General features: G+C 39.9%; 2 protein-coding genes across 3 annotated transcripts; both read left to right on the top strand.

Moving 5' to 3' along the window:
• The first annotated feature begins 829 nt into the window (after positions 1–829).
• ddx59 (DEAD (Asp-Glu-Ala-Asp) box polypeptide 59) lies at positions 830–4520 on the top strand. The gene is made up of 8 exons (XM_049719836.2): positions 830–977; positions 1269–2208; positions 2295–2477; positions 2597–2686; positions 2775–3026; positions 3556–3708; positions 3875–4003; positions 4081–4520. The coding sequence occupies exons 2-8, from the start codon at positions 1285–1287 to the stop codon at positions 4339–4341; spliced, it is 1992 nt and encodes a 663-aa protein (XP_049575793.1). The 5' UTR covers positions 830–977; positions 1269–1284; the 3' UTR covers positions 4342–4520.
• A 144-nt stretch (positions 4521–4664) lies between these two features.
• On the top strand, positions 4665–19304 carry kif14 (kinesin family member 14). Of its 2 annotated transcripts, none has more exons than XM_049719798.1 (29): positions 4665–6093; positions 6327–6581; positions 6711–6798; positions 7091–7189; positions 7325–7377; positions 7459–7489; positions 8056–8163; positions 8283–8399; positions 8565–8683; positions 8999–9171; positions 9948–10095; positions 10432–10495; positions 10571–10755; positions 11387–11489; positions 11610–11767; positions 12043–12190; positions 12412–12558; positions 12849–12981; positions 13269–13362; positions 13487–13628; positions 14022–14128; positions 14426–14526; positions 14835–15065; positions 15750–15937; positions 16379–16531; positions 17264–17386; positions 17486–17560; positions 18345–18495; positions 18648–19304. In XM_049719798.1, exons 1-29 carry the CDS (start codon positions 5087–5089, stop codon positions 19004–19006), a joined length of 4860 nt encoding a protein of 1619 aa, XP_049575755.1. In that variant the 5' UTR covers positions 4665–5086; the 3' UTR covers positions 19007–19304. The 2 variants fall into 2 exon arrangements, with proteins under 2 accessions (XP_049575755.1, XP_049575745.1); XM_049719788.1 differs by having other exon boundaries at positions 18342–18495.
• The last annotated feature ends 109 nt before the right edge of the window (positions 19305–19413 follow it).

Here is a 19413-nt window from a genome sequence, read left to right as displayed (position 1 = left end):
CGCATGCGCGTACGGTGCTCTTATGAAAAGTCTGAACGATTATATACTTTTTTCACTGCGTTTGAAACCAATGTTTTGAAAAATTTATTGAGCGAAGAAGGCACATCATTGAAGAGGTCATTAAGAGTATGCATACTCTTAATGATACACTTATTCACTGTAAAATCTGTGCCTGCTTAAACGAGGAAGCATGTTTTATTTTGTTGCATGAAAGGCTTTGTTGCACTTGCTGTCATCCAAAGGAAGAGTGCTGTATTTGTTCTATCTGTCACTATACGTCATAGATTAAAAAGATATATTTTAATCAATAAATGTTAATTTTATGTCAAATTATCTGAAATCTTATAATTTCTGCCGCCACATTGCATGGCTTGTTGAGAATCACTATATTAACTCGAATAATAATAATGATAATAAAAAAAAAAAACATCTTAAATGCAGCTACGGGGGTTGTAACGGAAAGCAGCCACAGAATTGAGTTAGTACTGTTTACAACATTATCACATCTACGATTGCACACACTGCTTTTATTCTGTCCAGAAGACTGCAGTTAGAATGTTCTCGAACTACCTTGTGAATGCCATTTAGTAAGAATGCTCAGAGCAATGAATTTAAATTGAGTAGGACTTGAACTCGGGATAGATTTATTTGATTTCTTGTTTGTAGCTTAAACAAACAAACAAACGAACGAACGAACGAACAAACAAACACACAAAAACAATCATCAAAATAAAAACAAACAAATGAGCAAACAATCTCTAGTTTCTGCCTTTTTAAAAATGTATTACATGTACAGACAGAAATGGGGTTTCTTCCTAAAGCAGAGTGAATACCGTCGACGGACTACAGTTCCCAGGATGCTAAGTATCGACGTCATAAATCTGCGCCTTCGTTCTGGTTGTTTTGAAAAGCAGAGGTGTACCTTATTCTGGAACTTTATCGTTTTATATATTTGGAGATGCTTCTGAACGTTGCAGGTTCGCATGCTTTTTATTCAGTGCAACACGATGACATTCATTTTAACTAGTTATTTACTCTTCCTTTGTGATTTCTGGAATTAGCCACTTCAGCAACAGCACACACGAGACGCCTTACAGACCGAAACAGCAAAGTAACGACCTATTGCCTGATTTTATTGTCGAGTAAACTGATACAACTTGCGCTCAATTATAGGAAGCCCATAAATTACACGGCTTGACGTATACATTTAGCAAAAAAAAAAAAAAAAAATCATTATTGATTGTGTTGTGTATTATCTGTGTTCCCAGAGTAATATCTCGTAAAATGTTTATGCCGAGAGCCCTTAAAGTGAAGAGACCAGCAGAGGACCGAAATCATATTTTGAAGAGGAGTAAAGGTGACGCAGAACAGGATCAGAACAATGGCGAAGACGGCTCGACGACGCATGTTCACCACGGGCTCACCGACTGCAAAGTCGAAGATAACACAGTAAAACCCGGAGAGGACCCCGTCGCTGTGGTTAAGATCCCATTGCAAGAAGACCAGGAGTGTTCCTCAAGTGGTACTGAAAATGTTGAAGATAACGCAGTAAAACCAGGTGGGGACCCCGTCGCTGAGGTTAAGATCCCATTACAAGAAGAGGAGCAGGAGTGTTCTGCAAGTGGTACTGAAGAAGACGAAGAACCTGTGAAGTCATTCAAAAAGAATCAGAGATGGGCAGAGCCAGGAGAACCTATCTGTGTGATGTGCGGTCGCTATGGAGAGTACATCTGTGACAGCACTGACAGTGATGTTTGCAGTCTGGAATGCAAAGCCCGCCACTTGGCCCAAATGGGCTTCAGGACTGGGGCAGAAATCTTTCATCAGAAGGACACAAATAAAGATAAAAAAAGTCATCAAGATGAACTTACTACATCCTCTACAGATACATTTGAAATAAACTATTCCTATAAAGAGGATTTGTTCATATCAGGGCTAACTGCTGAGCAGGTGCAGCATATTAAACAAGAACTGTGCATTGAAACCCAGGGGAGAGATGTAAAGAGGCCAATCATAGAATTTGCACACTGCGGCTTCCCTGCTACTCTTAATGCCAACTTGAAGTCAGCTAGTTATGATGTGCCTACACCAGTGCAGATGCAGATGCTGCCTGTTGGTCTCACTGGCAGGGATGTCATCACAAGTGCTGACACAGGGTCCGGCAAGACTATAGCTTTTCTCCTGCCAGTTGTCCTGAGGGCAATAAAGGTACAGTAGATCATTGCTTCACTTAGTTTTAATTCTCTCTGTTGGCATTAAATTACTGTTCTCTCCATGTGTACCTTCTCTTTCAGGAGAAAACTCAGAGAGTGGGCAGCCCAGTGGCCCTCATCCTGACCCCCACCAGAGAACTGGCCATACAGATAGAGAGACAGGCTAAAGAGGTGGTGATTGGCCTGCCCAATATGAGAACTGCCCTGCTGGTGGGAGGCATGCCTCTACCCCCTCAGCTCCACCGACTCAAGCACAGCATTAAAGTATTCATTAAATTCAAATGTTTCTCTTCAATAGTCATTCCTCAATGAAAATATTTAGACCACCCAAAAATGATTTGACATGAAAATATCTTCCTTGTGTTCTCTGGATCATTTTGTAGATCGTCATAGCAACCCCAGGGCGACTCCTCGAGATTTTAAAGCAGAAAGCTGTAAAGCTGGATAAAGTGAAGATTGTTGTGGTTGATGAGGTATGATTGACTCTACTGAATCAAGACAGTAAGTGGCTACTAAGACCGGTTAGCATCCAATAATATTTTGCTGTGACATATTTTGCAGGTTGACACTATGCTTAAGATGGGCTTCCAGCAGCAGGTACTAGAAGTTTTAGAGCGTGTCCCTGAAGATCACCAGACCCTCCTGGCATCAGCCACCATCCCGAAAGGGACAGAGGAGCTGGCGACCCGACTGGTGCGTGATCCAATCCGTATTGCTGTAGGAGAGAAGAACCAGCCCTGCGCCAACGTCCGACAGATCCTGCTGTGGGTTGAGGAACCCTCGAAAAAGAAGAAGCTGTTTGAAATTCTCAATGTAGGTTCTACACACAAGTGGTTGTGAATTCATAAATTTGTGCATTCATAATAATCTTTCAGAAAACATCTCAAATGGACTAAGAATAAATAATTACATTACACGTTTTTTTTTTTTAAATAATAAATATACTGTAATATAATTGCTAGTCAATTTGCTCTCCAAAAAGGTAAGTTGGTCTTGACCAGATAAGGACGCCCATAGCTGTTGCTGTGGCCTCTGTGTGCAGGAAATGGGTGTGCCCAGACTTAAGGCTGCACTCCAAGAATTCCAGTAATGCTTGGACCATTTGTTCAAGCATCGTATAAGATCAGTCTACTTTTTTTGAGGAATATATTGGTTAGACCATTGTGTGAAATAACAGGTTGTCAGTCGTCTGTGCAAATGTACCACACATATTTTGCTCTGTTCTTTTAATCTTCTCAAAGGGGAAATAGTTGTAATGGAGGGAAAAGCACTCCATGGTCTAATCATGCTTTGGATGAAGATTTGTAGTCATTACTTTCAAAGCTGTCATTTGGTTTTACAGGACAACAAGTTATACCAACCTCCAGTGGTAGTGTTTGTGGACTGCAAACTTGGTGCTGATCTGCTATGTGAAGCGGTTGTCAAGGTGACAGGACTCAATACAGTGGCAATCCACTCTGACAAGAGCCAGTTGGAACGTAATCGCATCCTCAAGGTGAGGCCACTGTCACTCAGAACACACAAATATTGAGAGGATAATTACCTCTGCGCCCCAGATTGGCTTCAACCATGTTGGTCGTTTGGACAATACAGATGTTGCATTGTTATTTTATTCTGGTTTAATGTGTAAGAGGGCTGTGTTTGTTCATTTGTGTCTTCAGGGGCTTCTGGAGGGGGACTTTGAGGTGGTGATCAGTACCGGCGTGCTTGGCAGAGGACTGGACTTGGCTAATGTTAGAGTGGTGGTTAATTTTGATATGCCGAACACCATGGATGAATATGTCCATCAGGTTAGTGATTTTGCAGATATGAATTCCTGCTTGGTTTGTAATCAACTGAGCACAAAGACATATTTGCTCCTGTTTAGGTGGGAAGAGCGGGCCGTTTGGGACACAGGGGAACTGCCATCACCTTTCTTAACAATAACAACAAACGACTGTTTTTGGGGGTGGTGAATAGGGTCAAACCAACAGGAACCATCCTACCCCCACAGCTCCTCAACTCACCTCATCTCTATGAGCAGCAGAGAAGAGAAAAACAGCAAGGCAAGTTTGGACCTGGCGACACACTGGTGAACAAAAATAACCTCATCGATATTATCAAGAAACATGACCGACGGAAAAAATAGTCTTACAATTAATGTTACAATTAGTCTGCTGACTAAGTGGTCATTGAAGTAGTTGTATAGATGCTCTATGTAAAGTGATTATGTCTTCAGCTCATGCTTTCTTTCAATCTATTATGTATTTTAGGTTTACCACAGAGTATCACTTACAAATTGAACGTGTAATAAACTTGTCTCATCCACATGGTGCTGTCGAGGAATAATTTCTAGCAGTTGAAAAAAAAAAAACTAAGAAAAAGAAAAAAAACACTTAGAAAAGGCAGTGTATCTGTAGTGTTCTCACCTATATTTTACCACAAATTGTCATGTCTTGTCGTGAAATCAAATCTTGCATAAAATATATTTGTCAGTAAATCTTGAGAACCCATCAGGCTTTGTTTTAACAAATCGTCAATAAAATACTTTTGTCAGTAAATGTTTTTTTACAGGCAGTACGGTGCTGCTGCCCAGTGTCGGCCTGTGGTGCTTACATTACACCATGTGAAAATGACGTAATTTTTAAGTATCCAATCAGCTGCCACTATCGTCTTGGATTTGAAATTGAGGCGGGCGAAGGCGGAAGCGACAACCAGCGCAGTAAACAACAATCCAACAGTAACGTTTTTTACCGCGGACGATTATTTTCTTTATGAAAATTGACTTGAATATTCTTTTAAAATACATCGCGACGTGTTTGTCTGAAAGTACACGTTTTTGAAGTGTTTAAGGAAACCTACGATATTTTATTTATTTCTCAGCAGTCGGTAAAATGTCGCTATTCAGCGTGCAGGCGAGAAAGCACACAGTTTACTACGACCATCTAATGTCAACAACCAGGACCCAAGGCAGTGAGTGTTCGGCTGAGAGAAAGGCAGTCAAAACTCTCGCCAAGGATGTGGCACCACCCGGAGACCCTACGTGTTCGGACAGCGATAAAAGCAGCGCCATAAACCGAACGTATGTCATCTCTGCGCTGACAAAAAGCGAACAGACACCCCATCGCGGTCGGCTCACTCTCCAAAGGAGGTCACGGCGAAAGACTGGAGCTGATAGTGCGGAGGACACAGCGGTGGAGCTAAGTCAAAATAACGTAACAACAACTCTAGAGAAGAGAATGACCTTGCAACGGAGGCCCAAGACGCCGTCCATGGGTAAAAGTGCTACGATACCGCGTGTGGTCAGTTCACACACAACGCCTAAAATCCTTCAAGAATCCAACGGGAGAACTCCCACTTTATCCCGCTCCATTAGCTTGAGAGAGTCTGCCAGTAAAGGACGAGAAGGGAAGCTGGCGCACAGCAAGACTCCATCCTCCTCGTCCCAGTCACTAGTCTCCACAGGTAGGCCGTCCGATGAGCAATCCCAGACGTTCAAAACCCCCACTAAAAAGACACCATTTGTCAAAATCGCCGCACGGAGAGATGTCTTCGAGAAACTGAGTGTGAAGGAAATCCCCAAACCAGTACTGAGCAAAGCAGTAAATTCAAACAGGTCCAAAAGCAGAGTAAGCAAGCAAGCAGAGGACAGCAAACCAATCCCAGTTCCTCGAACAAGTAAGACTGGTGTGCTTAAAGCAACCACGGCATCACAGATGAGGGCTACTACTGCGGTCTCATGCTCAAAGCCAGAAAGCACCAGGATGCCAACAACCACGTCTGCTGCAGCACCTAAACAGTCCTTGCCACGTCCCAGTGAGGCCTCCAAGACACAAGACTCACTAAAGATGGAGAACAGTGCAGTGGCTGTTGCAGTGCGTGTTCGTCCTTTTAATGCCAGGTTTGTGTTTGCATGGAAAACAAATGCCTTTTTAAATTTAGGCCTGATGCTATCCTTTCCTGAAAAATGATCCAAACTGCTTGAATTTGACTTAGAAAAGATTTGGGATGCTGTATGAAATTATTGAGTGCAAAAAATATAACTAAAATCCATAATTACTGGTTTTAAATATTGTCAATGTGTCTTAACTCCACACTGCTGGAAAACCACCATGTGTTTCTCATCCATCCTAGGGAGAAGGCCGAAAAGGCCTCACAGGTGATTTTCATGAGTGGCCAGGAGACAGTTGTGCAACATCCAGACTCAAAACAGAGTTATTCCTTCACCTTTGACTTCTCCTTGTGCTCTGTGGATCCGAGTGATGCCTCCTTCGCCAGCCAGCAGATGGTGTACGATACTTTGGCAAAACCGCTGCTGCTGCGGGCTTTTGATGGATTTAACACCTGCCTCTTTGCATACGGACAAACTGGCTCTGGAAAATCATATACGTGGGTATTTTTCTGGCAGACTTAGTAATTCATTTTCATTCATCTATTCAGTTTTCTTTTCTTTATGCTTCAATGTTGTGCTTGAAAGGTTTTCTGATCTGCTTTTTGTTTTAAATGTTTGTTTGGCAGCATGATGGGTTTTGGAGAGGAGGCTGGAGTCATTCCTCGGTTCTGCCGGGAACTTTTTTTGAGGCTTTCCGCCATGGAAAATGAACAGGTATTTTATGGGCTAGTATATTTTTACCATGTTGATTTGCTGTAACAGAGCTTGCATATTGAATGTATGAGAATTTTGCAAGACATGATCTGCCAACCACTTCATTAGGTACACCTTCATTCACAACTTTCGTTAAAGTTTAAATTAAAATTTACGTTGCCTGACAATTAAAGCTTTCTGTAAAAAATTATATGATCCAAGTTAATGGGATCGAAATTATGCCTACTTACTAAAATTAGATGGCATTACATGACAGGCAAAATATTAGCTAACTTTGGTTGTGACTTTACAGGTCAAATGTCATGTGGAGATGAGCTTCTTTGAAGTCTACAATGAGAAGATCCATGACCTCCTCGTGACCAGAGATGATCCAAACCAGAGGAGGATGCCCGTAAGTATTGAGCTGTTTGCAAAATTATACCTTGTCCAAAAATGTATCTAGCCTCAAGTAAAGCACTTCAACATGGATGTGATCATTGGTGTTGCTTTTTTATAGTCTTAGAATAAATTGCATTTGTTATTTCAGTTGAGGGTGAGGGAGCACCCAATCCATGGACCTTATGTTGAAGAGCTATCTGCGTAAGAACATATTTTTTAACATATATTTTTTTATTCTTAGTCTTTTGTCTCACCAGAATTAATTGCCTTGTTTCTTCACAGGAATGTTGTGGAATCGTACAATGACATTCAGGTAAGTTTAACCATTTTAGAAGTTTATGTGAATATCAATATAGAACAGATCACCAAACATTGTGACCGCACGCTTCCGGGTACTCACTCGAGAGGCTTGTTCTAAAAGTAGCGCACCAGTGATGGGACGACGTGATTTCTGAAGAATGTTGTGGAAGTCGTCATTTGAAAATAAGATTTCTTATAATAATGTATTGCATATTAATGTTTGTTTCCTTACTTGTTCAAATACTTGTTATTGTGCAAAATCATTCGCATAATCATTGTCTTTCACAATCATTAATAAATATTTATTATTGATAACATAATAAAAGGCAAAACATTGAATTAACCTTTGTTCATACAACAGAAATGTTTTGCTCTGAGTAATTAAATTGTTTGTAAATTGAGTTGAGATTATCATATTTCAGCACATATATTTCTTTTCAGAGTCATGCCGTGGAAATTTCCTAATGTAAAATATAGCATGTGTGTAACTTGGCTCATTAAAGGAACACTGATGTCAACAACCAATATTTGGCTGCTCAGTTAGTTATGAAATTCTAACTGATTGTTTCATTTTTCCAGGGATGGTTTGAACTAGGAAACAAGCAGAGAGCAACAGCCGCCACTGGGATGAATGATAAAAGCTCCAGATCTCACTCTGTCTTTACCCTTGTGATGACTCAGACTAAGGTGCTGTACTCATATTTGAATGCATGCACAGTTCCCAAAAACAAATTTGGTGTATAAATTGGGTATGTAGTTTACTACATTCCATGAATATGAGTTTGGATACATGTGCTGGTTCACAGACTGAGTTGGTGGAGGGAGAAGAACATGACCACAACATCACCAGTAGAATCAACCTGGTGGACTTGGCAGGCAGTGAACGGTCTAACGTCGCACAGACAAGTGGAGATCGACTCAGGGTACGCACAGCCAATATCGATATCATAATTTGTAATTTTATTATCACTAATGAAAAGGTAATATATATATTTTGGATTAATTATTGGTGCCTTCTTTACTATCATAAACCTGGGGATAATTGTTTTCCACCAAATTAATGAGTATAATTTTTTGTATCCTTTTAGGAGGGTGCTAGCATAAACAAATCTCTGCTGACACTTGGAAAAGTCATCTCCGCACTGGCTGATCAAGCATTAACAAAGAAGAAGGTTTTTATACCCTACAGGGAGTCTGTCCTCACATGGTGAGATCACCTATTTTTTTTTTATGTTTGGTTGATTCTGTTCGGGAATTCAACCACAACCCCAGTCGAGCATTTATGGCTGCGACAATAGTTGAGATTTTGATCCAGTCCCTTATACTGACTTGCCTCATGTTTTTTTTTTTTTTTTTTTTTCTTTCTTTTACATTTTTATTTATTGTTTCCATTAGGGTAATGTTATTGTCCTCTCACAACTTAAATATACAAAACAAAGTGGTTACAAAAAACCTGCATACATTTTGTGCAAAGGGTTTAGTGGGAAGATCTCCCCTACAATCACCTTTACTTCTTGATCAGGCTGCTAAAGGAGAGTCTGGGCGGTAACTCTAAGACGGCTATGATTGCCACGCTGAGTCCAGCCGGAAGCAACGTGGAGGAAAGCTTAAGCACGCTGCGCTACGCCCAACAGGCCCGCACGATCATAAATGTGGCCAAGGTCAACGAGGACACGAACGCAAAGCTCATCCGAGGTCAGATATACTCTTGATGCAATTTAGCCCCTACTTGAATTTGTAGACCTCTGGGCTGCAGTGATTTGAGTGAATGGATTGTTATCAGCATGCAAGTTGTGTGGGTGAGCAGTTGTGTGATCTGTGTTGCAACTCACACCTTGCTGCCCGCGGGAAAACAATGTTTATCTTCTCATGCACTGTACTTTGTTTTGCTCCAATTCCTTTCTTTTTGTTTTCTCAGTTGTGCAACTTGTTTTAGAATGTAGGCCCTTTCTGACCTTCCATCCGCCATTCCAGTTTGCTCTGCCTCTGAATATTCTTCTCATTCCCTTTCTTCATATGAGAATCTTTACTTTCCTGTTTATGTCTTGCTCTTGATCTCCCCTCTCTCCCACATGCCCTCCTGTCTGCCCATCTATCCATCACCAGCTTATGCCCTACCCACTTCAATTAAGGGCCGGGCCCTGACCTTGCCTCCGGGCCATATTTATGCACTGTCAGCCGCACATGGCGGATAACTGTCATGCAAGTATTATTTTTCATTAGATCATCAGGCTCCCGTTTGACATTTTTAGCACGAAGGGGAGCTAATGCTGTGGATTTCGCTCACGTCCCTTGACACAGTATGAAAGTCATAGTGGATGTGAGTCTGAGGTTACAATTTGGGTCAATGTTAGGTCCATAATGTTCTTTTGATGGGCTAAACTTTATCTGGAGTCACCTGTTGAGTAACTTTATGATTAAATTCCTATAGACATAAATACATTTTCGTGATACGTTGTCGTGTTGCTCAGAGTTGAAGGCGGAAGTGGAGAAGCTGCGAGCCGCGCAAGCGAGTATCCGTGGTATTGAACCAGATCGGGTCAGGCTCTTCCAGCAGGAGATCAGTTGTCTGAAGAACAAACTCTGCCAGCAAGAGCAAGAGATGGTAGAGGCCAACAGGTCAGCATTACTTTGATTACCATTGATTTTATTTTATCTACTGATGCAACAACACAAATACAACTTCTAATTCCAAAATATCATATTGGGATATCCAGATTTACTGAAATTCTTTTTGCTTAGTGCCCAATGTGTTGGTTTTGAAAAATGTGGTCCACGCAATCAACAATGAAAAGCAATATTGATATTATATTATTTCCCTCTTTTCAATACAAAACTAAGCTTTTGATTTTTAACCAAAAGAAAAAGGAAAACTTGAGATGATTTGAGATACTTAAGAAGCTCTCACTTAAAATGGTTCACTTTATTTATTTTCTTATTAAAAACAAACTATAGGAAATGGCGAGAGAAACTCGAGCAAGCTGAAATTCGCAAACGTGAAGAAACCAAAGAGTTACAGGTATGTTGCCCCGCAAAGAAAGTTCACTGGCCATAACTGATATGCTGCACTATGTTTTGTTCTCCTTGTCTACAGAAATCAGGCGTGACATTCAAAGTGGATAACCGTCTCCCCAATCTGGTTAACCTGAATGAGGACCCTCAGCTGTCTGAGATGCTTCTCTACATGATTAAAGAGGGTCGAACGACAGTTGGCAAACTCAAGTTTGGCTGCGCACATGACATTCAGCTGACTGGCGCCCTCATTGCTGACCAGCACTGGTGAGAACAAACGCAAATACTTATCAGCCACATCAATGCACACCTACCGTATTTCCCGCACTATAAGGCGGGCCGGATTATAAGGCGCACCTTCAATGAATGGCCCATTTTAAAACTTTGTTCATATATAAGGCGCACCGGATTATAAGGCGCATAGAATAAATAACTCAACGTTGCTCAAACGTTAATGCATTCACAATATAGTAACACTCGAAATAGTGAAAACGATAACAATATATCAATAATTCAACGTTGCTCAAACGTTAATATCACACAACACACAAAATGAACACGTAAAGCTTACTTTAATAAGTTAGTCCTCATCCACGAATCCATATTGGTCCATATATAAGGTGCACTGTCAGCTTTTGAGAAAATTGGAGGTTTTTAGGTGCGCCTTATAGTGCGGAAAATACGGTACTCAAGATGAGGTCCTGTTAAGTAACTAAATTAGCCAGCCAAAATGTCAGTACCTCACCTTGATTCTCTGCAAATTTAGACTACCAACAACTATAGTAATTAATGTCTTTGGGAAATATACCCACGTACAGTATTTTATTTTTCCAGGGTCCTGTCTCATCTTGATGGGATTTTTAGCCCCAAAAACGAATGACTTTGTTTCTTGTTACAGCGTTATAACAAACGCCCATGGTACCGTCAGCATCACACCCATGGAAAATGCCAAGACCTTTGTGAATGGAAACTTAATATCAGAATCAACTATTTTGCACCACGTAAGTATGCAATATTTTATTTGGAATTGATTGTCATTTTAAGCAAACTGAATTAAAACAGTTTACCAACCTATCTGTTTTATAAATACTGTACATCTATTTCTTAATTTCTGTCGGCAGGGAGACAGGGTGATTCTGGGTGGAGACCATTACTTGCGTTTCAACCATCCCGCAGAGGTGCAGAGTGGAAAGCGCGTATCATGTTGGACCGGTGCAGGCGACGGCCATAAAGATTTTGAGTTTGCCAAAAATGAATTGCTTGCAGCTCAAAGAGCAAAGTAAGTGAGAAGGGCACAGAGCAATTATGGGCGATTAGGGATCAGGCCAGCCCGTGAATAGCAAAAATCCATATATAATTGATGCCCATTATGAATACCTTAAAGAAAATTTTGGTTATTTTTTTTAAACCCTAAATGTTCAGAAAATAAAAAGAATAAATCGCCCATGAATGTGTTGATGCTAGTCCACTGTATACATTTTTAACACACTCTGTTTAGTGTCAGTTTATTGTCAGGTTTTCCACTCCCTTCTAAGTTATATTTTGTTATCCCAGGCTTGAGGCAGAAATTGAAGAGGCTCAGGTGAAGGCCAAAGAGGAAATGATGCAGGGTATCCAGATGGCCAAAGAGGTTGCCCAAAAAGAGCTTTTTGATCAGAAAGCCCTTTATGAGAACAAGATCCAAGCAATGGAAAAAGTGCTGGTACAGGAATTTTTTATTTGGAAAAATCCATTTGCACTGTCCACACTTGACCATTTTTTTTCCTAGTTACAATAATTGTGATTTTAATGATTTTTTTTTTTCTTTTCAAACCACCCGTATCTACTGTTCATTTAGAACCAGTTGTCTTTTGACAGACTTCATTATGCTTGCTCAGCCTTTTCCACTTGTCCTGAGTTATACCAAAAATGTCATTCATTCAGAACGAGGAAAATGAGCGTAAGCGTCTCCAGGAGCTCAACCAGCAAAGGGTAGCGAGCCAGATGGAAGAACTGAAGATCGCAAATAAGGAGTTGGAGCAAGAGGTGGACTCCCAGAAGAAACGCCTCCGTCTACACATGGAGGCCCAGGTCAGGGTTTAGTAGACTAACACTTTCACTTGAAAGTGGAAAGCTGGCTTGTATTGTGCAACACGGGTTTTGCACCACCAGAATGTGGAAAAATACTCCCACACAGATCATTGTGGGCAGTTTTTAAATAACAGTTTCACGAGGAGCTATGTCTTAAGGTTAGAAACAGGGTCCATATGTATGTGATTAAAGTGAAACAATGTTGTCTTGGTTCTCTTTCAATATCACAACCTAAGTGAAATTGAGACATCACACCATGCAATTCAAATAATCATCATTATTTATTTAAGGTGATGGAGGAACACCATGTGTGTCAAGCAAAGATTGTTGAGGCATTGGAAGTTGAGAAGAGAAAGCTCAACAAAGAGCTTGAAGAAATCCAGCGGAAACGGGCAATGAGGTTAATCCACACTCCAAGAGATGGTGAGTCATTTTTGTGGCTCACTCGTGACTGCCCACCTTTATGAGCAAGCTCAGTTTTGGATAGAGTAGTACGAGTCATTGTTTTTGCCTCAGAACCACTGCGTATAGCTCCTCTCTAGAATCTGATGAACAAAGAAGATATTTACGTTTTAATGGTGATGGGTATCATAGTAAAATTCAATTTTATTATTTTTCCCAACTATTATGCAATCCAATAGAATAATCTACTATTTTTTTTGTTTGTTTTTTTATCAAGACAAGCACTGTATGTCATGTCTTTATTGCAGTGTCTCCACGCTGGGATGCTATGAAACTCTCCTTGATGGTTGAAGAAGCCAATAAAATCAGTGCTAACTTGAACAAAAACACCGTCTTCAGCAGGTATACAAGATCACATTACACAGTACACCCCCAAAAAAATCTAAGGCTGACACAGTTTAACTTAAGTGTTTGTTTGTGGCAGTGCCAGTGAGATACGTACATTGTGATATTACTGTGTTTGTAGACACGAGAGCTCTGACAATGGCCACCCAGGCCAAGGGGATGTTGTTCAAGTCCGGGTCCAAAACACAAAGCTGGGGATCTCTACTTTCTGGAGCCTGGACAAGTTTCAAAACAACTTGGCTGCTATGAGAGAAATGGAACAGGTTAATTTTGATTTTTAAGGATGAAATATCTGGATGGTTCTCAGAAAGAATGGTCCACCCAGCAGCCAGATGTTCAAACTCGGATTTACTTCATAAATCAATATTTCTCTTTTCTTTAACAGTTACCAGATTTCACTGCTTACAATATTGGTGACATACTGAAGAGACAAATAAGCCAATTTAAAACCTTCTCAATTCAAACAATATTTTAAGAAGTGCCAATCCAGTTAGAACAACTTTATAGACTTAAGACTTTTTAACATTTCCAATTGGCATTCATTGTAAAGTTCAATATTGCCTGGTGTTACAAAAGCATTTTTACCGTATGTTGATATTCTTTACCAATAGGTTTGGCAGTTGTGTGTCTCAGCTGTAATTTCTTTTTCTCCTTAGGGTGATCCAGCTTCTAAAGAGGATGATGTGTTCTATGCCCCTGATGATGAGTGGGAGCAAGATATATCATCTTCCTCTGCCTCATCTTCCACCTTTTCACGTCGAAGGTAATATTCAACATATTTCTGTTTGGTTTATCCCAAACATGTGTTGATGACATCATGAAGTACAAAATGTTAGTGCTGGAGGCAGCTGAAAGTTTGGTGGATGTGTCTGGCTGCCTCTAAAAATACCTGACTAACATGAAAATCAGGGAGCTGTCTCTTGGTGAAAAACATTTCTTCTATTTTGGTGCAACTGTTTAGATGTGCCTCATTACAAATGTTCATAATCATGCTACGTTCATAATAAGTGACATAGTCATACATTACTTCTGTTTTTTTTTTGTTTTTTGTTTTTTTTAGGAGCAGGAGTTTATTAAAGAGCAAGAGACTCTCAGGGCGTCTTTATGAGATCCGTGTTCATCCCATTCAGAGCCTTCTTAAGGGCTCCTCCCACTCTGATGGTAAGTCTGATGATTCAAAATGAATTTTTCCCCCTCTGTTTTCACAATTTAAATGCATATGGATCACCAGTTGGTTCCCTGGTGTAGTCTGGGAATCAGGAAAATAAAAATTCCCAAACTCGGCCACCGCTGCATCTTTTTGTAAACGATAACATGTGATCCAAGGGTGTCGCCACTTGAAGTAAAAACGGAGTCCCGGAAGACTATATGACAAATGGAGTTTCTAATATGACACGTTAAAAAAAAAAAAGTGATCTCTGATGAAGTCATGTTTTCACACACCCAAGTGATCTCTGTGTCTGTCCCAGGGTTAATGGGTGTTGCCACACCACCCTCTACACATTCCAGGAGCACTGAATCTTCATTGCCTGGTATTTGCAAGGAGCTGGTGGCCCAATCAATTGCCCACTTACGCAGCTTTGGAGGAGCTGAAGAAAGCTTGGCTGATAGGTTGGTGTCAGATTTGCACTGGGTATACACAGCTATCCAGACCATATCTGATCTGTACGACAGCTTAGATGATGACAGCCAAGATAATGGTGAGTTAACCACGCTTGTTCATGTTGAGCATTTGTTTTATCGCTGATCAACAGTCAGAACACAACAAAATTCCATTCAAATGAAGCAGAGTGGCATTTTCACATTGAAATCTATATTGACCCAAATTTCAGGAACCCAGTATATGGTCTTATAAATTTATCATGCCCTATAGCAGGGGTGTCAAACTAATTTTTTTCGCAGGCCGCATTGTAGTCATAGCTTCTTTCGGACGGCCATTATGACTGTCAACCCAAATAAATGTATGAGCACCTCATATTATATACAGTAAAAGCTACAAAACAAACCGACAACTCATTTTCCAATCAGATGAATAAAAACTGGTCAAATATTAAAAACTAAAGATATTATTAAAAGTGAAGACAATTTGCAATTCTAGTAATGACACACGAATTTGATGCACAATTTGTCTTGCGGGCCACATAAAATGATGTGGCGGGCCGTATCTGGTCCCCGGGCCTTGAGTTTGACACCTGTGCCCTATAGTTATTCTGAAACCTATTTTACTCAACACATTTACTGAAAAGTCTAAACAAAAACACAAGTCAGTCTACTACTGAAGTAATATAAAGTTAACACATGTAATAAATAGTAAGGAAAGAATTTTCACATCAAGACAATTGAAAGACATTTCTAATCTTCACTTATCCTCCCCGTCTACGTAGTGTTTGTGGGTAACGTGTCGGCTCTGACTCAACTGATCAAGGCCGCCGCAGCTACCGAGAGTGCAGTGTTTGTCATCAGACAGTGGTTGGCTCGTGTGAAAGCCTCCTCTGGCCTACTCTACACACTCGCTGAAGAACTCAAGAGCCAAGTCAAGAAGATGGGAGGATATCTGCAGCTGCTCATTCAAGTGACTATTCATAAATTCACTTTTCAGTCTCGTACTTCAATTAATTGAGTGAAAAAAATCTTAGGTGGCAAATAATTTTGATTTTTGGCATAGACTGGTTAATAAAAATTCAAAGCCTTGATTGACGGGTCTTGGCTCTGAGCTGTTTGAGCTGTGTCTATGGAAATGACTAAGCAGAGGGAATTGTGAACCTTGAGCCTCAAACAGAACATGAATATATGGAAAATGAATCTAATTTCCTTATAAGCCTCAGTACCTAAACACAAATTTCTTCTACGTCCAAGTTTTTTGTATATGTTTTCATTTATTTAAAAAGCCCCGCAGAACATTCCACCCATTTGTTCGCTTGTTTTCATTGATTCACTACTAAATATATTCAAATTCCACCTGTTGCTTAGGGCTTACTCAATGTTTACTGAAAATGAAAATCTTCTTGTTTAGGGTTGCGAATCTGAGATCACGTCAATGGTGGGCGAAGCACGAAGGAAGAGTGGTCAGTGCCTGCGTGCAGCATTGCTCACACTTAGCCACCTGGCGGTGTTGTCTGGCATGCCACTTAGTGTTATGGAGTTGGGTTTCCAAGCCACAGGCAAGGTAACAATACCATTAATACCATAGTAGCATCTGTCTCCGTCTGGCTCTGGGATTTGCTGTAATTAAGATCAGATTAAACATTACAGAGGAATAGAACATTAGCTGTATGGAGCTCCGAGGTAAAAAAGGATTGGAATGTGTGATGTTATTGAATTAAAATGCCATTTAACTAATTGAAATTGCAGCATGTATACTAAGTACGTATATCAGCTTTTAAGAATGTTACATATGCATTTGTCCCATCTTTTCTTTTTTTCCCTTTTATAATAAAAGTTTTATTCATTGCTTAGATCTACACATTTGTATCTTATTTGTGTTACATATGTACATAGGCAGTGAAAATCAATTATTATGTGTAGGACCAGTAAAGTAAGGAAAGTAAGATTTGCTTGGCAGTCAAAGTTCGGTTTATTTCGAGGCATACTTTATCAGCCAAGGGAATTTTTTGGTCATGCAAAAAAATAAAAACAAAAAAATCGATTCCACAAATTTTGAAGGGTGTTAGGCATCTTCAAATCCAGTGTATGTACAGCATTTTCCCTATTTTGATGAATTTTAAATTCAAAAGTATTTTACTTATGAGCCGATACTACATGACTCTTCCTCATGAAATAAATATCTCTGGTGCTCATCCAAATTTTCTCACATTGTCTTGAGGGAAATTGTGCTTTTTATACAGGCATTGTCTGATGTGAATGCTGTACATATAAACATCATAAAACCTATTTTCAGGTATCATTTGTAGCATGTCTGATGAAAGGAACAAATAAAGGTGTACACTCCGTCTTGGAAGAAAGTCTCATCTCCACCAAGGAAATACAGAGAGCGGCTCAGTTCACTCATCCAAAGAACCCAGTAAGATTAAAAAAATAGTTGTGATGTGATTAGCTCTTTTTTAAAGTAATCATCTAACAAGTAAAATCCAGGTGAAGATTTTTCATGATCTATTCACAGGTGCTGCAGGGCCTCAAGTCCAAGATGCTTGATTTAGCCCGCTGCATGCAGAAGTACATCCATTGTTGCATCATGGTGAGTTTGAACTCAACTCAGATTATGCTACTGTAAAGACAAATGTGTGTTGACATTTATTTTTTCCAAGCATAATTAAAAGAGCTTTTTTTTTTTTTTTTTTTCTGTCCAAAATTGCAAACCCTGTTGCAGTATACTGGGGACGGGGACTGGTCTGACTCGCAAATAGTGAAAATGATTGTGTAATTGATGGCCATTTATATATGCATTTTGCTTATACTACGCAGGTGTATCTACTCTGTACATGGAATGTCTTGTAAGAATTTTTCAAAGTTTGGTCTTGAGCAAAAATACAGTACACAGACACAAGCAAGTAAAAAAATAATCTCAAATATTTAAGTGCAAATCTACATTTTCATTTCTTTAATAATGATTAAGAATAAAGGGAATATATGCTGTAAAGTGTGCATGCAGCAAGGGTTTATGAGTTATCATGCAATCCTGCTCGGACTTGGCACTACGCTAATAATCAAATTTTACAGCGATCCATCAAAGGTGGCACTCATCCTTTATTGTCAGTGTAGAGCCGAATGCTCAGAAGGCTCATCTGTTGTCGCTAAACATTTAGTTAATTAAGGTCTGTCTATCTATCTATCTATCTATCTATCTATCTATCTATCTATCTATCTATCTATCTATCTATCTATCTATCTATCTATCTATCTATCTATCTATCTATCTATCTATCTATCTATCTATCTATCTATCTATCTATCTATCTAATGTGCTATAAAAAATTATATTTTGGGGTTGGGCGGGGTGCCATGTTTATGGTGTTCAGCAGCGGCGTGAAAATGACCCACAAGACGTTGAGGAAAGCGAGGACAATGCTTCAGCTTCCAAATTGCAGACTTTGAGGACTACAGCTGCCACATTGTTCAATTTGGACCAAGCCATCAAACAACTGCACTGTTCTTTGTCCAACACCCTGAGAGGTGAGAGTTCTTATGGATGCCACCTGCCATGCGTGCATATGAAAAAGCCCTCAAACCTTTTTGACATGGAAATCAAAAGCTTATGCACTTTCACAATGTTGACAATTGCTGTAAATAATTTACAGTGTTAAATGCTTGCAATCATTCCCCAGGTAAAGATAGACACTCTGAGTTGAGCAGCTGTAGAGAGCTCATCTCTTCCACTGCCAAGACGGTTGATGAGATTATCAGGGGTCTCTCCAAGGAAGCGGTTGGGCTTTCTCTACATCCCCCCTCTGGCCAAACTCTGATGGCTGCACAAGATGAGCTGCACTGTGCCCTGCAGTCTCTGACTTTGCCCTGGGATCAGCCGGAAGCTGTTCAGAGCAAGAACGCCGTCACGTCAGAAGAAAGCAAAGATGATCAGACTGAATGCGGTACAGCTCCTCACAACAGAAGTCGAGGCATTAATAATCTTGTATATTCCCTCCCTGCGGGTGTTACGTCCAGTGGTAGCCCACGTTGGGTGTAACAGCCATGTTGTGAGAGAGGAAATTAAACCTTAATACAGTTTAGGATCTTTATTATTATTTTTATCATAACATAATAGTCTTGGCAACAGAGACAGCTGCCACTGCTTGTGTTGCTCCAGCCAAGTCAACACAAAATATATTTGCACTCAGTTTTTTTTTTTTTTTTTTAATATATTTCAAAATGTTTTTCTTCCCTACGGAACATGCATGTTGTTTGTAAGACTTTGGATATAATATAAAAATATCTACTGATATGTTGCTATTTTGTGCGAGCAATAAAACGTATTAAAATGACAATGTTGCACTCTTCCTCGCTGTGGTTCTGTTTATAAATACATTTAAATGTGTGTATTCCGGCGCATTTGAGTAAGTGATTTTAAACATAACATGTTGCTGAGAAAATAGC

The sequence above is a fragment of the Syngnathus scovelli genome, chromosome 10, assembly GCF_024217435.2.
Source record: "Syngnathus scovelli strain Florida chromosome 10, RoL_Ssco_1.2, whole genome shotgun sequence".
NCBI classification, from domain to species: domain Eukaryota; kingdom Metazoa; phylum Chordata; class Actinopteri; order Syngnathiformes; family Syngnathidae; genus Syngnathus; species Syngnathus scovelli.
This window is presented reverse-complemented; position numbering and strand designations above follow the sequence as displayed.